General features: G+C 33.6%; 1 protein-coding gene across 1 annotated transcript in view; it reads left to right on the top strand.

Moving 5' to 3' along the window:
- LOC105831095 overlaps positions 1-669 on the top strand; it is a 43,229-nt gene extending 42,560 nt beyond the window's left edge. Inside the window, exon 5 of the mRNA XM_036283488.1 lies at positions 465-669. Within this exon, the coding sequence (XP_036139381.1) occupies positions 465-565 (101 nt within the window). The 3' untranslated portion in view covers positions 566-669. The remainder of the gene's footprint in view (positions 1-464) is intronic.
- Positions 670-20,893: the final 20,224 nt, after the last annotated feature.

The raw sequence follows: 20,893 nt of genomic DNA, 5'->3' as shown, positions 1-20,893 counted from the left end.
GTTTAGACAAAACAGATCGAAGAAGAAACAACGATCATTGAATCCATTTGAAAGCGAACAAAAAAAGCTCGTCCCTCATATGGCCCCGGAATTGCCGATTAGAGATAAAGTGCAAAATTTGGCTGTTAACAATAGTAGAACTAAACTTGAAACTTTAAACGCGTTTTTCTCGAAACATGATTTTCAAAGACGGTGACCACGAGATCTCAAAAACTAATCGATGGATCGTTTTCAAATTTTTACACAATACTCTCAGAAACATTTTTTTGTCGGTGACGATTTATTTTTTTATCGATCTTCATTAAAAATTAAAAAATAAAAACGACGAAAATTTTTTGTTATTTTTAAATTTTAACTTCAACTCATTGCCATTTTGTAACAAACGATAAAATCGACAATCGGCGATCGTCACCGACAAACCACTACTATTAGCTTAAAAACACCATTTTGTTTTTTTGTTTCAGATGGATCGTTTAGACGGGACAGTGATCACCGCAAAATGCGTTTTTCCAAACCTCGATGTGTGCCGGCGGCCATATTTCTGCTTTCCGTCGCCATTGTTTAATAAAAAATTTTTTTATATTGTCAAAACAAATCAATAATTACACAAAATTTCATTTAATTTCCACTACCCGTTTAGCAGAAATAAAATATCAAAGTTAGGCCTGTTTTTCGACCGTCTAGGTTGGTGTAACCTCTTAAGATTGACCATCAGTTAACCAATGGTAGGCCAATGAATTATAATACCAATGGTCAAATCGTCCCGTCCCCTTTTCTCACCCCCATTCCTATTACCAGAACAAGAGGTATATAAGGTCACAATCCAAGTATTGGAGCTTCTAGTCCTGATGCAAACTACAATGTTTGCAAAACGTCGGCGCAACGCTGTACCAGAATGCGGCATGTATTTGAAAGCCCTTTCTATTGGAAGCAACGTCAATGGCCGTGAAAACTAAGATTGAGTCCTAGATGCGCAGTTTAAAACGGACATCACTAATCAAATTTTATAAATTCATCCTAGCCCTAACTAACTCAGCAATGTGATTGGTGGTGTCCGTTTTACACTGCGTTTTTGGGACTCTCTTAAGCTTTAAGTCTAAAATAAAAAAATGTATTTAATAAAATCGTAAATAACTTAAATAAATTTTTTATACGATAAACTAAATAATTCAAATTTTCATTTAAAGATTTAGGTGTTTGATAACCATATTTTACTATTACGGTATTTTAATACAATATAAATATATTTTAAATATAGCATAATATATATATATATTTATAAAAAAATTATATTAAATATAAGTAATATAGTTAACTATTAAATAATTATTGAAGACATAAAAGTTTAATTAATATTGCTGGCAGTGGTTAAGCAATTACGCAACTGCGTCTGCTGCGTTATGAATCACCGCACAAGCTCTTCAGTAACGCGTTACGTTACGTTAGGTATGGTCTTAAACTTAGGCTTATACGTAACCTTAAACTTTGGTCAACGCCCAAAGAAAAATGTGCCGTAACGTAAGTGAGAACCCACCAAATACAGTAATGTAACATATATATCTGACATACGTAATATAAAGTATCACGAGGTAACGCGTTATGTAGCGTGTAACATACATGTACTACAGCATGTTAGCAACAAAATTATATCTCTGATCTATTTAAGATATGTAACAGAATGCTTTAAATATTATATTTATGATATGTAAATGTACTAATATAGCGATGTAATATATATGTTTCAAATATATATAAGATGTGTAGATTTCGAATTACATGCAATGCTGCCAGATTTGAGGATTCGGTATCGAGTCGCAGCTGTGGAGAGGAAGATCTAAAGGCAAAAACGATATTGCAGATTTAGTGAGCGCTCATATATGATTCTTGCCCTTTGTTCTTCTTCCCCTTCACACTTGCAGCTCGGTGCAGATCTCGTATCCTCAAATCTGTTGATACTGATTACATGTACACTTTAAATACGTAATAAATAATGTTTATTATTAATTTATGTTTATTTATTTATGTTTAACTTAGAGATTTTTTATTAGCAGTATTTTTGAAGCACATAACCATAGCAATATAATTAAACTTATACTGAAAGCTTTATACATACATGTATGTTACTCGCATTACCTTGTGATACTTTTAATATTATGTACATGAGATGTATATGTAATATTACTGTGTTTGCTGGGAATATTATTTAAAGAGGCAAAAAACTTTATAAACAAATTTTTCATGATTTTACAAGATTACAAGATTTTTAATCACTGGTATGAGTCGTATACATGACAAATAAGAATTATAATTTTGTTTTTTGTAGCTTTCAAAATTATAACATTTACATCGCATTCACATAACAATGTTACATAACACTGTTTTTTCTATGCGCTTTTTCAGTTATGTATCAGTTATGTGTTGGTTTGTTGGGAACAGAATGTATCGTGTATGATTGAGGTAAATGTACGATATATTTTATAATATTATAAAATTATTACTTTTGTTTATATGAACATACGATTATGTACCAAATATTAGCCAATATTAAAACTATTATTTTTTGTTTATACGAACATATGATTATGTAATAAATATTACCCAATATTAAAACTATTATTTTTTGTTTTTACAAACATACGATTACGCAACAATTCTTAAGCAATAATATCTCTATAATAAAATAAAAGAAAAACACAAATTTTTTGTAGTTTTTAGGTAATTCCATTGCTTATTTAATTTCAAAGATTTCCCCTCGTCCCGAACAAAGATAGCGCCTGGTCCGATCTCGAGTTAAAACGATTCAATTCGTTGACTCGAAACTTGGACCGACGGACGCCCGACTCGAAACGGGTTATAGCGGGCCTATCGATACGTTGACCTACATTTTCGAGTCATAAAAAGTGCGTTTGACCCGAGGCACCTACCCTCTCTTAAGGATGTATCGGACTGAAGTTCAAAATGGTAAAAAAGTTGCTAAAAATTTGTGAAATTGTTGTTTTAGTTTCCCTAACGTACTGCAAAAAATTGAAAACGCATCCACTAAATGATTGTTGAGTTATAACTATTTTAATTTTCACTGATTTTACATGATATCCTTTTCTATCTTATGAAAAAAGACGATCTTGACGGATGAAACAGCTAAAAAAATATAGAAAAAATAGTACCAGTGTTTTAAATTTTTTTGTACATCTAGTATATGAATAGATGAAAATATCTGCCAAGTTTCAATTGTCTTCACTACACCGTTTTAAAGAAATAAAATATAACTTGAGATAATTGTGCATTTTCACTGTCAAAAGTTTAAACTTAAAGTGAAAAAATTTGCAAATACGTGAAAAATACCTTTGTAAGAGTAAAAATAAGACTCCAACTATCGTTCAAGTTTCTTACATTTAGATTTACTATGCGTTAGGCGTCTCCAGGAAGGGCTGGAGCAGACCGGGCCGCTCACGCGGACGCTAAGGGCTTGTTTGGCACTGGGCTATACCTAGGGCTTGGAGGCAGGCGAGAGTTGTGTTCATTCCCAAAGCGGGAAGAACGGGCTACAGCTCCGCCAAGGATTTTCGTCCAATCAGCCTGACGTCTTTTCTTCTCAAGACGCTGGAAAGGCTGGTGGATGTCTACATACGCGACGTGGTTCTACTGCAGCACCCGCTGCACGTGAATCAGCACGCGTATCGCACGGAATATTCCACAGAATCGGCGCTTCACTCCGCTGTATCGTTTATTGAGGAGCAATTGGAGAGGAAGGGCTTCGTAGTTGGCACCTTTCTAGACATAGAAGGAGCCTTCAACAACACACCGCACGAGGTGGTGTGTGAGGAAGCTTCTCGCAGGGGCGTGCCGGAAAGGATCGTGGATTGGATCAGAGGCATGCTCGGGCGGCAGGTAACGGCCTCATTGGGAACAGTGAAGGTCAGTGGATGGATGAAGAGAGGCTGCCCGCAAAGGGGAGTTCTCTCTCCACTATTGTGGTGTCTGGTGGCGGACAGACTGCTCAGGACGCTGAACGAAAGGAGCTTCTTTACATTAGGATATGCGGATGATCTGGCTATCCTGATACGAGGACCCTTTTTGAAGACGCTTCTGGAGCTCACGCAGAGAGCCTTAGAGGTGATTGAGGAGTGGTGTGGCGAGACTGGTCTGGCGGTGAATCCACTGAAGACCGGGCTCGTAATCTTCACTCGCAGGTACAAGGTAGGCCCGGTGGAGGGGCCGGTCCTTGGGGGAACGAGATTGGTTCCAACCGTATCGACTAAATATCTGGGAGTGATCCTAGATAGGAAGCTGGCATGGAAGGAGCATCTCGAGAACCGCTGTAGGAGTGTGTGCTCCTATTTCTGGATATGTAGAAGGACATTCGGGCAGACCTGGGTTCTCAAACCGAAAATGGTCCACTGGATATACACGGCGATACTCAGACCTAGGCTGCTTTACGCGTCTGTCGTATGGTGGCCAAGGGTGCTGGGAAAGACCGCTAAGTTAACGTTGGAGCACGTCAGAGCTCTAGTTTTAAGAGGGCTCTGGGGGCCATGCGGACCACGCCGGTGGCGGCGATGGGGATGCTGCTTGGCGTCGAGCTCCTCGATCGGGTGGTAGTGGCGGCTGCGGCGGTGGCGGCCTATCGCCTAAGGTGTGAATCAAGGTGGAAGGCAGGAGCCCTCCACACGAGATTCCCTGAAGGAATCCTATCGGGCACCATTTTTGCAATGGGACAGGATAGGAGGCCAGTGATTCGTACCTTCGAAAGAGGATACAGGATAAGCTTTCCCGGGCGCTGAGAGTGGAACGGCTCTAAGGGACTGGTTCCTCGGGACGGGGACGTCTGGTTCACGGACGGCTCCAGAACGAGTGCGGGCTCTGGAGCTGGTCTTTACTGCCAGCGCGACCGGACATAAATCGTCATTCCGCTTGGCGAGCACGCTACGGTTTTCCAGGCGGAGGTGTTAGCCATCATGAGATGTGCCCAGAACCTATTAGAGTCTGATAGGGTGGGAAGGCGCATCCGGATTTGCTCGGACAGTCAGGCGGCGCTTAAGGCGCTTGAGGGTCCAAGAATTAACTCGCGACTGGTCTGGGACTGCAAGTGCGTACTAGATGAGTTGGCGGAGAAGAATGATGTTGGCCTAGTATGGGTCCCTGGGCACGCGGGGATCAAGGGCAACGAAATGGCGGACCTGCTTGCTAAGGAGGCGGCTGAAACAAGGCTGTTGGGACCTGAGCCGGCTGTTGGGATCTCCTTCTGCCTAGGCAGGGGGAGAATCAAGAGCTGGCTCCGGGACCAGCATCTTGAATACTGGAAGAAAGAAACAGAGAGCAAATGCAGACAAGCTAGGGTCATGCTGGGGGAATGCCCTAGCAGGGACCTGGCCAGGAGCATAAGATCTCTGGGTAGGAGGGACGCCAGGCTCGCGACACAACTGCTCACGGGCCATGGTGACCTTAACTACCACCTGCACAAATTGGGTCATAGTGATACGCCCAGCTGTAGGTTGTGAGGTGAAGAGGAGGAAACTAGCCTCCACATTCTTGGGAACTGCCCAGCATTGGTCGGACCAAGAACACGCCTGCTGGGCTCAGGTTTTCTGGAACCGAACCAGGTGAGGCAGCTGCCTGTGGGGGATTTGCTCCGCTTTTGGAAGGAAGCGGGGCCCCGCTAGGGCAGCTGATAACGGGGAGGCACAATGGACTCGGTCTGAGTGCCAAGGTGGGCTTCGCAGGAGGACCGCCCCCGTCACCATTATTATTATTATTATTATTATTATTTGTTAGGCGTAGATATTTAAGTATTTCAAATTTCATGCACTTTTGTCTAAGATTGTATGTCCGATACACCCTTAATTTGTGTGCTGCGGGAATTTAACGTTTTGTTACGTTCTTCCCTGCCTTACCTGTTCTCCCTGAAATATCCTTCCAACCAAATAGAACTAAATCCTATAAGGCTGGACATAACAGTGCCAAATTAAAATTATTTTGTACAAGAATTGATTTTTAAAGGCGTTTCTTGCGCGCGTATACTTGGCGCTTTTTCATACCTTTTTTTTTTTAAAATAATTTTGTTGTGATTTCACTTATTTTGTAGTGACAGGTATGTTATTTCTTTTTATAATTCTTTTTATATGAAGATTCTTAAGATATATTTGAAGTCCATATCATATCCAATTAAAGATTGAGACTGAGATTGAATTAAAATGACAAAATAAAGTTATATTGGTTTTAGTTTCTTTTCTGATTATATTTTAATTTATTTTCAAAATATGTTTATTACATCGTGAAGGAAAATATAGCTGTGGCTAATTTGAAGATTAGTATAATACTATGCATTATACAATCAGTATATTATGCAACATTTTTATTTTTTTTATGGAAATAAGTATTCTGAGTTAATACATTTTGTGTTATGGTTTATTTTTAATTATATTAAAAGAAAGAGAAAAGAAAAAACTTTATTTGAACCTAAAGTAGAAGAGTAGAAAAAGAAAAATGAGTGAACGAGTAAGAAATGAGGGGAGGGGGGAATAACATTATGTAGTAATGCCTATACATATACGTATGTGCATATATGCATATGAACACGTATGTACATAATATATGCATGTGTGTGTGTATTTTATTTTTCCTTCTTTCTCTCTTTCTTTGTATAAGTAATTTTTTCTCTTAAATATTATATAATATAATTAAACTCAAAACTTGGAATTAACAGTATGGCCGACGGAATATGTCTATTTAAAGGTACACGGAGAGAATATTCTACTACTTTTTAGAAGAGAATTTTAATAATTTTTTAGTATGGTAAATACTAAAAAACTAGGAAACAATTATACATTCAACGATTTCTAGAAATCACCATACCAAAAATCAGTAATGTTTCTTTCAGTAATGTCTCTTTCTCCCGTCGCGTTGCCATTTCGCTTATTCCTATTTTCTCTCTTTTAAATCTAAATAATATTACTCAAAAATCATAAAATAATAAAACAACTATGATTTAAAAAAAAACTATTTAAAACATTTATTGTATATGTATATGTTTAAAAACATTTTTAAACATATACATACTTCTTATATCCATGTTTTTTTAATAAAATAACGATTGTTTACATTAATTGGCATGATAACAGACTAAGTTTTAAAGTTTTCAGTATTGTTTTTTCATATTTTAATTGTCAATTGAAATTTTTGATATGAAATTAATCTAGATTAGAAAGAAATCTACTATTTAATATTTTTGTCAAATCTATCTTCTAAAACACGACAAAATTGGAATATTAGTTATTAAAAGTTGGTATATCTCAATAAGTATATTTCGATCTATAATATAATATATACACAGCCAGTTTTTATAAACATACTGATTTTTGCATATACACAGTCAGTTTTCATAAACATACTGATTTTTGCAACAATGACGGTCTGTTACCTCGCTAGTATATAACCATACCCATTTTCGGTAGAAAATTCTCTCCGTGTACTAAATATAACATAGTTTTTACAAAATGATAAAATAAAGTGAACAGTTGATTCTTTTTGAATGTATTGAAATAGGTAAAAAGCATGAAATTTTGTCTGAACAATTACAACAAAGTTTACACTATAATGCGCCACTCAGCTGGCTTGTCGATAACGTGGTCTGCAATATGGGTAATATGTTTATATGGATGTCCAAGGATTATCTTAGTCTATACACAGAAAAATAATTATTATTTCCAAGTAAATAGTACTTGTTCTAAGTAATTGGTTTTTTTCTACATCTACAAATCTATAGTAAACTTGTTACAAGTATCACATTTACTTAAAACATTCTAAATTCTAGTAAGTATAATACTTTTAATGTGTAATACTTGAAACAAGAATAAATTCTTATTTTAAGTAAAAAATGCTGAAACTTTCTAATACTTGTGACAAGCATACCTGAAAATTAATATTAAGAAAATATTCTTGGCATATTAATGATAGAGAATAATCATGTTGTATTCGATCTATTCAAAAAACCGACTTCATCAGGAAGATACCTCAGTTTTTATTCTCACCACCCATTAGCACATAAAAAGGAGTAATTATAGGATTGGTAGACAGCACATGGTTCCTATCACACCCAAAATTTTACCAAAAAAATATAACAAAAATAATAGATACACTATTAGACAATGGATAGCCTTTAAAATATATATTTAACACAATTAATAATAGAATAAACTTTCACAAATATAGAGAAAACAATAAAGACAACAGTAGAAAAAAAACAAAGTTTTTTACAATACCATATGTCAAAAATATATCCGAAAAATTTCTAACACTAGAATCCATGAAAAATTGTAAATTATCGTATAATCTTAATAATAAACTCAATACATTAAAAAATAAAAACAAATACATTAAAACGGATGAAGATATATTAGAACCGATGGAACAATGTGATGTAGCATACAAGATCTCATGTAATGATTATGACGCATCTTATGTAGGACAGACAAAAAGAAAAATAATTACTAGAGTTAAAGAACAAAAATGACATCACATGCAATAGAACATGCAAATACCCTATTTCACAACATAAAATTGAATTTCACCACGATTTAAAATGGGATAAAGTAAAGATTTTAGACAAAAAATCGAACTATTCAAAAAGATTAACATCTGAGATGTATATAAAAAGACAGAAGATGGGTCTCAACGTACAAAATGACACAGAGCATTTAGAGAGTGTTTATCTGCCTATCCTTGACTCCTTCCCAAAAATCTAAACGATTATACATCAGTCTGTGTTTAACCACGATAGGAGAAACGTTGTTAGAAGAGAAATTGGAAGAATAGCAAAGTGAGAATTCTTTTACTAGTCACATTTTTCTTTTTTAATTATTGACAAAATTTATTTATATATTTATTTCATAATTTATTCAGTTTGTTAATTTTTTAATTTTAATTCTTAAGTTATTTGTTTATTTATATTTTTCTTTCTTTTTACTTATTCTTTGACTAAAATATTTATTTAATTTACTTTTACTATTATTTTAACTGTTGACGAGAATATAATTTAGTTTTTACTTAAGGGGCTACATACACCCAGAGACGTAAAAAATAGGCCTTTTTCTCGATTTTTTTTTTCGAAACGTAATGTATGTAATTAATCCTAGTTTTCTTTACTTTAAAATACATTCTTAGAACATGTTTCAGAATAAATTTGAACTAAAAATATTAAAAAATGGCGGAGATATTGTCCTCGTCGCAAGACCTTGTTAAAAAAAGGTGCTTCGCGGTGTCAATTGCAGCTCGTACAAAACTTATCTGAAACAGACCAGTCTAAAATTTTCTTAAACTGAATGATATTATCTAGTCTTTATCGTGGTCGATTTTTAAAATATCGATTTTTGGCAAAATGGCGGCCGTTTAAAGAAAAAAAAGCAATTTTAGGGTAAAAATCGGTCGTTTTTTTAACTTAAAAAAAAAGTAAGAGCTCTAAAAAAAATCGCCATGATAAAGACTGCCTTTTTTGTGTAGATTAAGCCCTCCAAATTTTAAGTAAATCGGTCTAGCCGTTTCCAAGATATTTTTGGCACGCGTTTTGAAAACATGGTTTCGAGAGAAACGCGTTTAAAGTTTGACGTTCGGTTAAAACGTAGATAATTTCTTTTCAAACTTACATGGAGTCATCCACTCCAGGGTCGTACAGTGAACCCTCCTCAGATGTAGCGGCTTCAAAGGCTTTGATTCTAGCTTGCCGGCGTAATATTCTTGCGTAAGCTATCTGCTGCAAAGGATTAGAAGGCGCTCATCGCGCCCCAGCATCGTCAAACGCGCTTGGACTTTTCTCGCTATATCTCCGACAATTTTCAAGGAATCACTTTGAAACTTGCAAGGGATATTCTCAAAACCTTATACTTTACGAATATGCAAAAAACGAAAAATCCATTTTTTCAAAATTTCTGGGTGTATGTAGCTCCTTAAAACCAGTGACCAATTGACCAAGATCGATCAAAATGGGAAACAAACTCACATGTCGAGAATCAAAAATCCTCATAATATAACAGGTACAGATGATCAACTAAATTAATATATATACAACTAATATTTGTTGACTCTAATTTTTATTTGTTATATTCCGGTTCTAGTAACACTATTCCGGTTCTAGTAAAAAATGGGAAGGACATATTATCCCAGGTAGCAAGATGTCGTCTAATTGACGACATTTTTTGGTCATTTATGACGAACCAGACGTCATAATGTCGAGATAAAATGACGTCTAAATGTCGTAAATCTGACGTACATTTGTCTTATCTTAACGACATCATATATTGACGTCAAAAATACGTCATTATTTTCATATTATTGACGTTATTTTCAAGAAGCCAGTATCGTACATTTGACGGTATTTTATTGTTATTTTTATGACAAAACATAGGTTTTTAGATTACATCTAATAAAGACGACATTTTAACGTCATTTTTACGACTATCCCAGATAGTGGGACTTGGTTAGGTGGTGTGGCTGTGAGCGGATGTGCGTAGAGAGCGTGTGCGATACAAAGCGTAATTAAGATAAAATAAAGCAATTTAGGACAAGCGAATAGAGGTAAGAAGGTAGACGGCAGGAGAACCGAGGAATTAGAGGCAAGGTAAGAAATAAAAGCGGAGGGCAGGAAAGGCGTAGAATAGGAAGTAGGCGGTTAGGAGGTTAGGTAGCAGAGGCGAGCGCGGCAAGATGCTGAAAAAAAGCAAGGATAGAATTTTAAGAGGAAGCAAAGGAACAGGTGAGGTAGGTCAGAGGAAATTAACATTAGATAACGGTAAGCAAGGTAAAAAGGTTAGTTTTAAAGAATCAGATGAGACGGATGAAAGTAGGGATTTAGGCGAGATCAGAAGTATGGTTAGGAAAGAGGTTAAGTTAATACTAGAGGGATTTAGAGAGGAAATTAAAGAGGAATTTAAGCAAGCAATCAGTAAAGAAACAAAGTATTTATAGGGGGTATGGAAAAAAAGCAGATTTGGAAGAGAAATACAAGGAGATTGAAAAAAGAGTAGGTAAGTTGGAAGAGGCAGCTAGGCGAGAATGTGAGGAAGAGGGATCGGTAGGAGAATCAGAGGATGGTAGAAGTGAGTGGAGCATAGCATTATCTAGGAGAAGTAGGAACAGTGTAGCAAATACTAGCAGGAGTAGCTCTAGATGTAGTTACAGTAGAGTTGAGTAGAGCAAGCGAGATTCTAAGTGACAGAGAGTTAGAAAAAGTCAAGAAAATGGTGTTAGAAAAAGAAAAAGAGGAAAAGAAGAATAATATTGTAATTAAAGGTATTAAAAAAGAGGATGTAGATAAGGTAACGATTAGCTGGATAACAGACATGCTGAGGGAAAAGTTAGAGATAGAAACTAAAGTAGAAAAATTCTGGTGGAGCGGAGGAATGGCAATAGTGTGCTTAGGCAGTCAGGAAATAAAAAAACAAGTAATGTACAATAAAAGAAAATTAAAAGGGGAAAGTTTTTTCATTGAAAATGATTTGTCATGGGAGGAAAGAATTATTCAAAGAGACATAGGTAAATGGGCTAAAGCTGAAAGAGAGAAAGGCAAAAATATAAAAATAGGAACAGGTAGAATTAGGATAAACGGGACTTGGATAAGATGGGAAGACGTAGGAAAAGAATTAGGAAAAGCAAAAAAAGAAAGGAATGAGAGTGGAGTTAACCAAAAGGAGGCAGGATTTGAGGAAATAACGGAAAACTAGGTAGTTGCCAAGAGGGGAACAAAAAGAATAGAGATAGTGAAATTTTGAATAGGAAAAAAAATAGGAATAAGTATAAGGATAGAGAGGAAGATGTAGTTAGTAAAAAGATAAAGGCGAAGAGACAAAAAGAAAAGGTTAGTTTGTAATGGAAAGAATAAAAAAGTAGGACAGAAACAAGGGAAAGAGTAAGGAAAATTTGTATAACGCAGATAGGTGCTTAATATTTTGGAATATTGCAGGTTTAGTAAAGAAGGATAAGCAATTTTGGAATTACGTTACAGGTTTTGATTTTGTTAGTCTCAGTGAAACATGGTTAGAAAAGGAAGGTTGGAATAAGTTAAAGAATAGGTTGCCAGACTCGCACGTATGGGAATGTAAGTTCGCAGTAAAGGATAAAAACAGGGGTAGAGCCAAAGGGGGCTTTTTAATAGGTATTAGAAAGGAATAGGGGAAAAAGATAGGAGAGACGGAAATAGAAATAGAAAAAGAACAAGGATTGATAGTAACAAACGTTAAGAGTAAAGCAGGAATACTCCATATCGTTTCTGTATATAACTCAGAGAATTCGAAAAATTTAGAGGATAAGTTAAATATGATTTTAGGAAATGAGAAGGAAAATGATACAATAATTATAGGGGGAGATTTTTACATAAGGATGAGCAATTTAGGAAGTTTGGAGGAAGATGGATTGGAAATAGGTAGATGTAGTAAAGATAGGATAATAGGTAACGGGGGGAGAAATATAGTGAATTGAGTAGAAAATAAAGGTTGGTACATATTGAACGGCTCGGTGGAAGGCGATTGGGACGGCAAATATACATATGTAGGCGCTAGAGGAAGCAGTTATTGATTATGTTTTAGTTAACGAAATAGGTTTTGAGAAGGTGTTAGATTTCAGGATAGGGAGCAGAATGGACTCGGATCACATGCCCCTGGCTGTGCGGTTAAAATAAGAGGAGGGAAGAACCCAAGATTATCCAGAATTACCACAGAAAGAGGCGGAAAAAGAAAAGAAATCGTTTGTATGGAACGAGGAAGCAGTACAAATATACAGGGAGAACACAGAAATTGCTTTTGGATTGACAGATTGGAGAATGGATGCAACTGTAGAAGAGAAATGGCAAAGAATTAAACAAATCGTAAACGAGGCCATGGTAAGGAAAAGGATTAAAATAAAAAAGAAGAAATTAGGACACAAGGACTGGTGGGACAGAAGCTGCACAAAAAAGAAAAGACAGATACATAGAATGTATAGGAAGTGGAGACATGGAAAGATAGATTTACAGAAACACATGGAGGAAAGGAAAAGTTGGAAGGAGTTACTATCCATGAAACAGAAAGAAAAAAGGGAAGCAGAGGAGGAAGAATTAAGGATGATAAAAAAGAAAGCGGAGGTTTGGAAATTTATAAATAAGAAGAGAGGTAAGAGAACATGGAAGGAAAACACAATAGACAAGACTACGTGGAGAAACTATTTTAAGAAACTTCTCGAGGGTCTAGAAGAAATGGAGGAATTGGACGGCAGGACGGAGGTCTACTACAAGACGATATCTTAGAGGAAGTAGAAATTATAAAGGCCATAAAGAAATTGAAATGTAAGAAGGCGGCATTGATGGAATCCCCATGGAAGCGTGGAAATTTGCAGGTGAAACATTATACAGAAGATTGGTGGAGCTACTGAAACAGATCTGGAGAGAAGGCAGTATATCTAGCGATTGGAAGAAAAGGGTAATAGTTCCACTACAAGAGAGGGGACCCAGAAGCTGCAAGAAACTACAGAGGAATATCTCTTCTGTGTACAGCCTATAAGATATACGCAGAGGTGATAAGAGATAAATTGGAGCAGGAAACGGAGGAGAAAGCGGCTTTAGAAAAGAAAAGTCTACGATGGATAATATCTTTGTACTGAATCATATGGTACAAAGAGAGATGGGCGACAAGAATAAAGAAGGGAGAGTATACACGTTCTTTGCGGATTTAAAGGCGGCATTCGATAAGATCGACAGACAAACTTTGTGGGATATCTTAAGGAAATTGAAGATTGAAGAGAAGATTGTAAGAAGACTGGAACAGATTTATGAAGAGACAGAGGTCACAATAAGGACAAGCCAAGGAAACACAGAAAGCTTTAGGACGAACAAAGGAGTTAGGCAGGGATGTGTGTTGAGTCCACTTCTGTTTGATCTATATATTGCGAGTTTAGATGAGGTAATGGAAAAAAGAGGGATAGGAGGTTTAGCAATAGGCGGTAAAAGAATATGGAATTTAGCGTATGCGGATGATATAGTTTTGTTTGCGAGTAATAGAGAGGCCTTATTAGATATGATGGATACGTTTAGAAGATATCTAAAAACAAAGAAATTGGAATTATGCGCAGAAAAATCTAAAGTCCTGATATTTAATAAAAAAGGTAAAGAAAAAATAGAAAAGTGGGATTGGCAAGGAAAGGAAAGATAGAAGAGGTACAGAAATTTAAATATCTAGGCTTCACGTTTAATAGGAATGGTGACTACAATGAGCATATTAAAGAGTTAGCTAGGAAAGGAAGGATAGCGGTTGGAAGGATATGGGGATTAGGAGAAAGAATCTGTAGAAATGACTTTAAGAGAAGGTGGATGTTATTTAAATATTTAGTTCAGAGTGTCATGGAATACGGGGTAGAGATATGGGGATGGGAGGAAAAGGAAACGTTAGAAAAAATTATGATGGATTATGTAAGATGGATCTTTAGGTTAGACTTCTGCACACCTAGATATATAATCTCAAGAGAACTAAGAATGAATAATTTAAAGATAGGATGGGGCATTAGGGCAGCGAGGTTCGAGGATACAATTAGGAACAATAAAAAAGATAGCTTATTGAGGAAATGTTGGAATGAAAAAACATCAAGGGGGTGGACGGATAGGTACAGCAGGGAAAGAAGGAGATATTATAATTGGATGAAATCTAGAGGAATTAGAAAATATTAGGAGAAATAGTGAAAATATAGAGGACCAGATAATACTCAGGGAACAGACTAGTCAAAAAACATGGGAAGATAGTAAAATCAGGAGGGCAAGGTGCAACAAAAGTTATAAAGATTTAGACTTAGGAGAGAGAGGAACCTAAATATCTTGATAAAGATAACTTAGATGATGTAGGTAGAGGTGAGGAAATTAGAGCATTGATTAAGTTAAGGTGCGGTAACTTAGAAGAAGTGAACAAATATTGGTTGAATGAGAATGCTTGGCAATGTATATTGTGTGGGGAAATGACTGTTTGAAACATTATATAGAAGACTGTACAGAGACTAAAGACTGGTTTTTAGAGCTAGGGAGTGGTAATAGTGAGATATATAAGAAAATTTGCGATGATGAGTTAGAAATAGAGAAAGGAAAGGTTTTAAAAAAACTCTGGAAAACTAAAGAGAAAAAGAAAAGACGAGTAGAGAATAAAATAGAAGCAGAAACAGGTAATAATAATATTAAGGCGTTTAGAATGTCATACATAGGCATAGGACAAATGTAAAAATGTAAAGAAATGAAAGGTAAAAATGAAAAATGTAAAATGTAAAAAGGTAAAATGTAAAAATATAAAAATGTAAAATATAACTTATAAACTAGGAAATAAGAAAATTAACTATTTGCGTTTAAGATTAAGTTTTTAGAAGTTTTTAGAAACAGACTAAGCTGAAATTAATAATTAATAAGTAGGTAAAGTATGGTTGGATGCAAGGTTAAGTTTCAAGTGTAAACCAAGTCCCTTCTTGGCATTGTATATGCTTGAAGTAAATAAATTCTATTCTAAAAACTATCCCAGATAGTAAAAGCCGTTATTTTGACGTTTTAGAAAATATTTCGGGTACATGTCCTATATATGCAGTGCTTGCATTATGAAAATATCGAAATAACAATCATAATGTAAAAAAAAATTACATTGTTTCTCAACAAGCATCATAACCCACCACACCATAGTCACATTTGGGATTGCCTAACTTCCGCGGTCACCCATCCAACTCTGAACTGCCGTCGACGTTGCTTGACTTCAAAGATCGTAAGCTACCTAGCACTTTGTGATGATCCATGAACATTTGATGCTCATGAATACATATTTGTTATAGCTTAGTTCAATAGACGCGAGAAACATGAAACTTGTAGTTAATTAATATTTTTATAAATAAATATAAATTTACAGGTTTTTTCCTGATTTTTACATTTTATAAATATTTTTGTGGTTTTAGATTTGACAAATTATAAAGATTTATCATAAATATTATAAAAATATTTATGAAATATTTATAAATATTTACAAAATATTACTTATACAAATCTTTATCTTTTATTTATCATAAATATTATGTAAAATATTTAATCTATATTTTAATAATATGTTAATAAAGATTTTTTTCTTCGTGTATATAAAATATGTGTAAAATATTTATATAATATTTTGAACAAATAAATATTAATAAATATTAATAAATATTTATCATAAATATTATGTGCTGTCTGGGATGATTCTAAAATATTGATAGTATTATCTATTTATATATATATATATAAGTACCGGGAGTTTGTATGTCCGGATGTTCCCGAACTCCTTCGTCATTTGTGGCCCGATTTTAACGCAAAAGGTCTCATTTTGTTCCAAATTGTGTGAAGATTGCTCTTATGGGTTTGGTTTTTCGATATACAGGGTTTTTCAAAAAATTTTTTTGTAAAAACCGGGCGTCTGTGTGTCCGTATTTTTTTTATTTTTGCGCACTCCTTTGTCATTTGTGGCCCGATTCTAATGCAAAAGGTCTCATTTTATTCCAAATTTTATGAGGATTGCTACTATGGGTTTGGATTTTCAATATACAGGGTCTTTCAAACATTTTTTTGATAAAAATCGTAAGTCTGTTTGTTCGTATTTTGTGTATGTTCGCAAACTCCTTTGTTATTTGTGGCCCGAATCTTTTGTAAAAGGTCTCATTTTATTCCAAATTTTATGAGGATTGCTGCTATGGGTATGGTTTTTCGAAATACAGGGTTATTCAAAAATTTAAAAAAACAGGATGTCTGTCCGTATTTTTTTTATTTTCGCGCACTCCGTCATTTTTGGCCCGATTCTAATGCAAAAGGTCTCATTTTATTTCAAATTTTATAAGGATTGCTACTATGGGTTACGTTTTTCGAAATATAGGGTCTTTCAAAAATTTTCTTTATAAAAATCGTAAGACTGTTCGTATTTTGTGTATGTTCGCGAATTTCTTCGTTTATTGGCCCAAATTTTTTGCAAAAGGTCTCATTTTATTTCAAAATTTGGTCTTTCGATATACAAGGTATTAATCGATATACAGGGTTTTACCAAAATTATTTAATTTTTATTAATTAAAGAGTTAGTCTATATAACTGCGATCTACATTGTCAATTGTGGCCCGAATCTCACTTTTCACAAAGCAGAACTATCTCACAAAGACGGAAAAGGAGAAACGGGAGAGAGAAACGAAGAGATAAAAGGAAAGAAGAAACCAAAAAGGAAGGAGAGAATTGAAAAAACGGGTGTCTGTTTAACTACTTCGTCATAAACCTGAATAAGGATTTGAAAAAAAAGATTAAATCAATGTAAATTAGATTACTTATATACACCCTGTTTTTAGAATAAAAAAAAATCAATTAATAAATAAACTGATAGTTTCATATTTTGAAATGTAATTTAGAAATAGCTTTATAGTGTTATTTCGTAAGAAGATAATTATTTTTTAAAAGAAACTTATTTTTATTAAAAGAATTCAAAACAAGATGGAATAAAAAAATTATGATATAATTAAAGGTAGGTTTTAATTAATAATAATAATTAAAGGTTTTGTATCTTTTAGAAATGTTAATATGTTAATATAGTTTGTAAAAAAATATAAAAATATATAAAATTAAAATTTATGGATTTTGATTTTAGATGAAAGAAATATACGAAAGATTGGAAAAGAAAAAAGACAACATAAAGATTTGGATCGGAATATAAAATTTATTGATGTCAAAAATGAAAATGAAATTAAAGGTATTTTGAAAATTTAAAGTATTGCTAATACTCTTGTAAAAAGATATGTTCGCAAATTTTAATTAATGAATGAAAATAGATTTGAAAAAAAATGATCAGTATTTTTTAAAGAACTTTTTAATAAATAATATATTTAAATAATTTTAAAACAAAATTATTTTAAAAACGAATTTAAATAAAGAAAATTTTATTAATTTTTTCCCTTCCTTTTTTAAAAAAAGGATAAAGCATAGAATGAATTTAAAAATTTTTGGGGAGAATAAAAAATATATGTAAAATATATTATATATAAAAATTGTTGAGTGTGATGCACTCACACAAGAAATGTCGCAAGCGATATAAGGTGTCAAATGACACCTCGCGCGCGGACATCGCCCGGCCTACATACCGGGCAATGCACCCGATTGCTTAATAAACAAGACCCAAAATCTCCTGATTTGCATAGTTAGCAATTGCTGGTTAAGCAAGAACATTGACCAAAGGCCAGTGACCGGGAAGTACCCTCCCCGGTTATACACCAAAAATCGGTGTATATAAACACCGAGGTACAGACAACGAGCGGGCTTTGCTACACATTATACAGCGACGAACGTATGTCGCTCATTCTTTTATATTTGTCACGGGTATTAACGAATTAAGTCAGTGTAACTCGGTGTAATCAAGAAAGAAAATATATACACATTGTTATACGACAATCGGCTACAATCTCTCAAGAAACCTGACCCGAGGAGTATCGACGGACGATCCCAAATACCTGTGACCCTTTATCCACCAAAGGGCCACAATAAAATATTATATATATAAAATATATTATATATAAAAATATATTATAATAATTTTGGGGGAGAATAAAAAATATATTATATATATAGAAATATATTTTTAAAAAATAACTTTAAAAAATTAATTTTAGAAAATGAATCAAAAGAAATTCCCCCCAAAAAATTAAATAATGAAAAAAGAAAAAAAATAAAGAATTGAAAAAAGGTATCTACGAAAAATTAACTACTGATTAATTTTACAAAAAAAGCAATTATAAAATGATTATGAATTATTAAGGTTAAATCAATTTTGATGAAAGCATTATATTAAAAATATTATAGAAATTTTTTTTAATAAAAAAAATAAAAATTTTACTTTTAAAAGATGAATGGGATGAAATTTTAATCAACGTACAAATGGAATTTGAAAAAAAATAGAGAAGAAGATGATAGAAGATGATATATTTATAGATAAAAAAGGAAATTAGTATGCAAGTAAAAAAATTTAAAGAAAAACAATTTAAAAAAACGAAAAAAAATTAAAAATATAATTTTATCAAATTTTAAAGTAAATTTGGGGAACATATATTTTTTACAGTAATTGGATTGAATATATATAAACATAATTTGTATTAAAATACCTTTAAAGAATAAAATAAATAAAATAAATAAAAAATAAAATAAAATAAATTTAATAAAAAAAGAGATAAAGTTTGTTTGTGAGGGTGAGACTGGTAGGTGAAGAGTTTTAGATTCTTTATGGAAGACAGAGAGATTAAAAAATTAAAATTTTTAATAAAAAAAAGAAAATATTGATAAGGATTAAATCAGATTTTTAATAAAATCAAGGAATTTAAAAAATAAATAAATAAAAATTTTTGGAAAAAAAATAGAGAGAAAAAATTAAAAAAAAAATTTGGATGTATACTGATTTAATTACAAAAACAACTTTTTAAAAAATGTATGGAGAGAGGGAGAATGTGTGTGTGAATTTAAGGGTAGTTGTGGATTGAGAGAGAGTATATTTGTGTGTGTTTGTGATAGTGTGAGTGTTGTATATGAAAGTGTCTATTTGCGATTAAAACGACAGTTATTTTATTTAAAAAAGGAAAAATTAAACAGCTGGTTTCACAAGCAATATAGTAATTTGTCGATGATAGAATTTAACGTTAAAGAACGAAGTTTAATTACTTTATTGCCTTATTGAAGGCCTAAAAAGGAAGTATAATTATTACAAAAAATAGAAAATTGATTAAATAGAAAATATCTACGTTTAAAGGTAAGTAGGGTTTAATAAAAGATATATCAAAAAATTAAAAGAAGCAGATTCAATAAATAATTTAATAATTTATCTTTTTTTTAAACAAAGGTTACTCTAAGAGCAACCTTTAAGTCGACTTCATCGAAACTTGACTTGGCCTAAAGTCGACTTTTTTAAGGACGAAAGTCGACTTATAGTCAGCGAATGATCCAAAAAACGTTGACTAAAAGTCGACTTCCAGTCATAACAAAAAGTTGACTTTCCGTCAACTTTAAACGTCAGATTTCAGTCACTTAAATTTTTATGCAGGGGATCTATTCTGTACTGCCTACCGACAACTATCGGTGTCGTTGCACAAATATTTTATATGGCAAAAAGCCTGCACAACGACGCTGATAGTTGTCAGTAGCCGGTACAGAATAGTGCCCCAGATCGAAAACGCGGAAATTATGGATGGAAGTATATTTTTAAGGTTATGAGTAGATGTTTAACTCGTTCTGTCAAATATAAGGAAAAGTTTTCGGGATAATTCTCAAAACATCAAAGAAATAGACGTAATTTGCTGCTTTATTATCGTAATTCTGAACCTCCTGTTTCAAACAAATCATTATGGTGGTGATATTCTTATTCCTAAGTCATCTGCGATTTATGATAAATCAATAATTTGGCAGACGTTTCGTTTTCCGATGCATTATTAGTTAGTACCCAGACAACACGCGTGTCAGAATGAAAACTTTAAGAGCACTTTTTTAAGAAAACATTTAGATATCTTGGAAATGATGTCAAAATGGTAACATTTACCAGAGACGTCTACTAAGAGAGGTCTTTAAGATATCTCATTAAAGAGTCTTACTTAAGTTTCTTGAAAATGTTATCCTTATGACATCAGTTAAATAATATCAGCTTGGTATCTCATAAAAGATATCACAATGCTATCCGATTTTTGAGCCGTCGTAGTTGACTCAGAAATCAGACAACACTAAGAGGTCTTTGAGATGTCTAATTGAAGAGTCTCATTTAAGTTTCTTGAAAATGTTATCTTTATAACATTAGCTAAATGATATCAGCTTGATGTCTCATAAAAGATATCACAATGCTGTCCGATTTTTGAGCCATCCATGCGCGTTGTAGTTGACTCATAA

Source organism: Monomorium pharaonis, chromosome 1, assembly GCF_013373865.1.
Source record: "Monomorium pharaonis isolate MP-MQ-018 chromosome 1, ASM1337386v2, whole genome shotgun sequence".
NCBI classification, from domain to species: Eukaryota; Metazoa; Arthropoda; class Insecta; order Hymenoptera; family Formicidae; genus Monomorium; species Monomorium pharaonis.
This window is presented reverse-complemented; position numbering and strand designations above follow the sequence as displayed.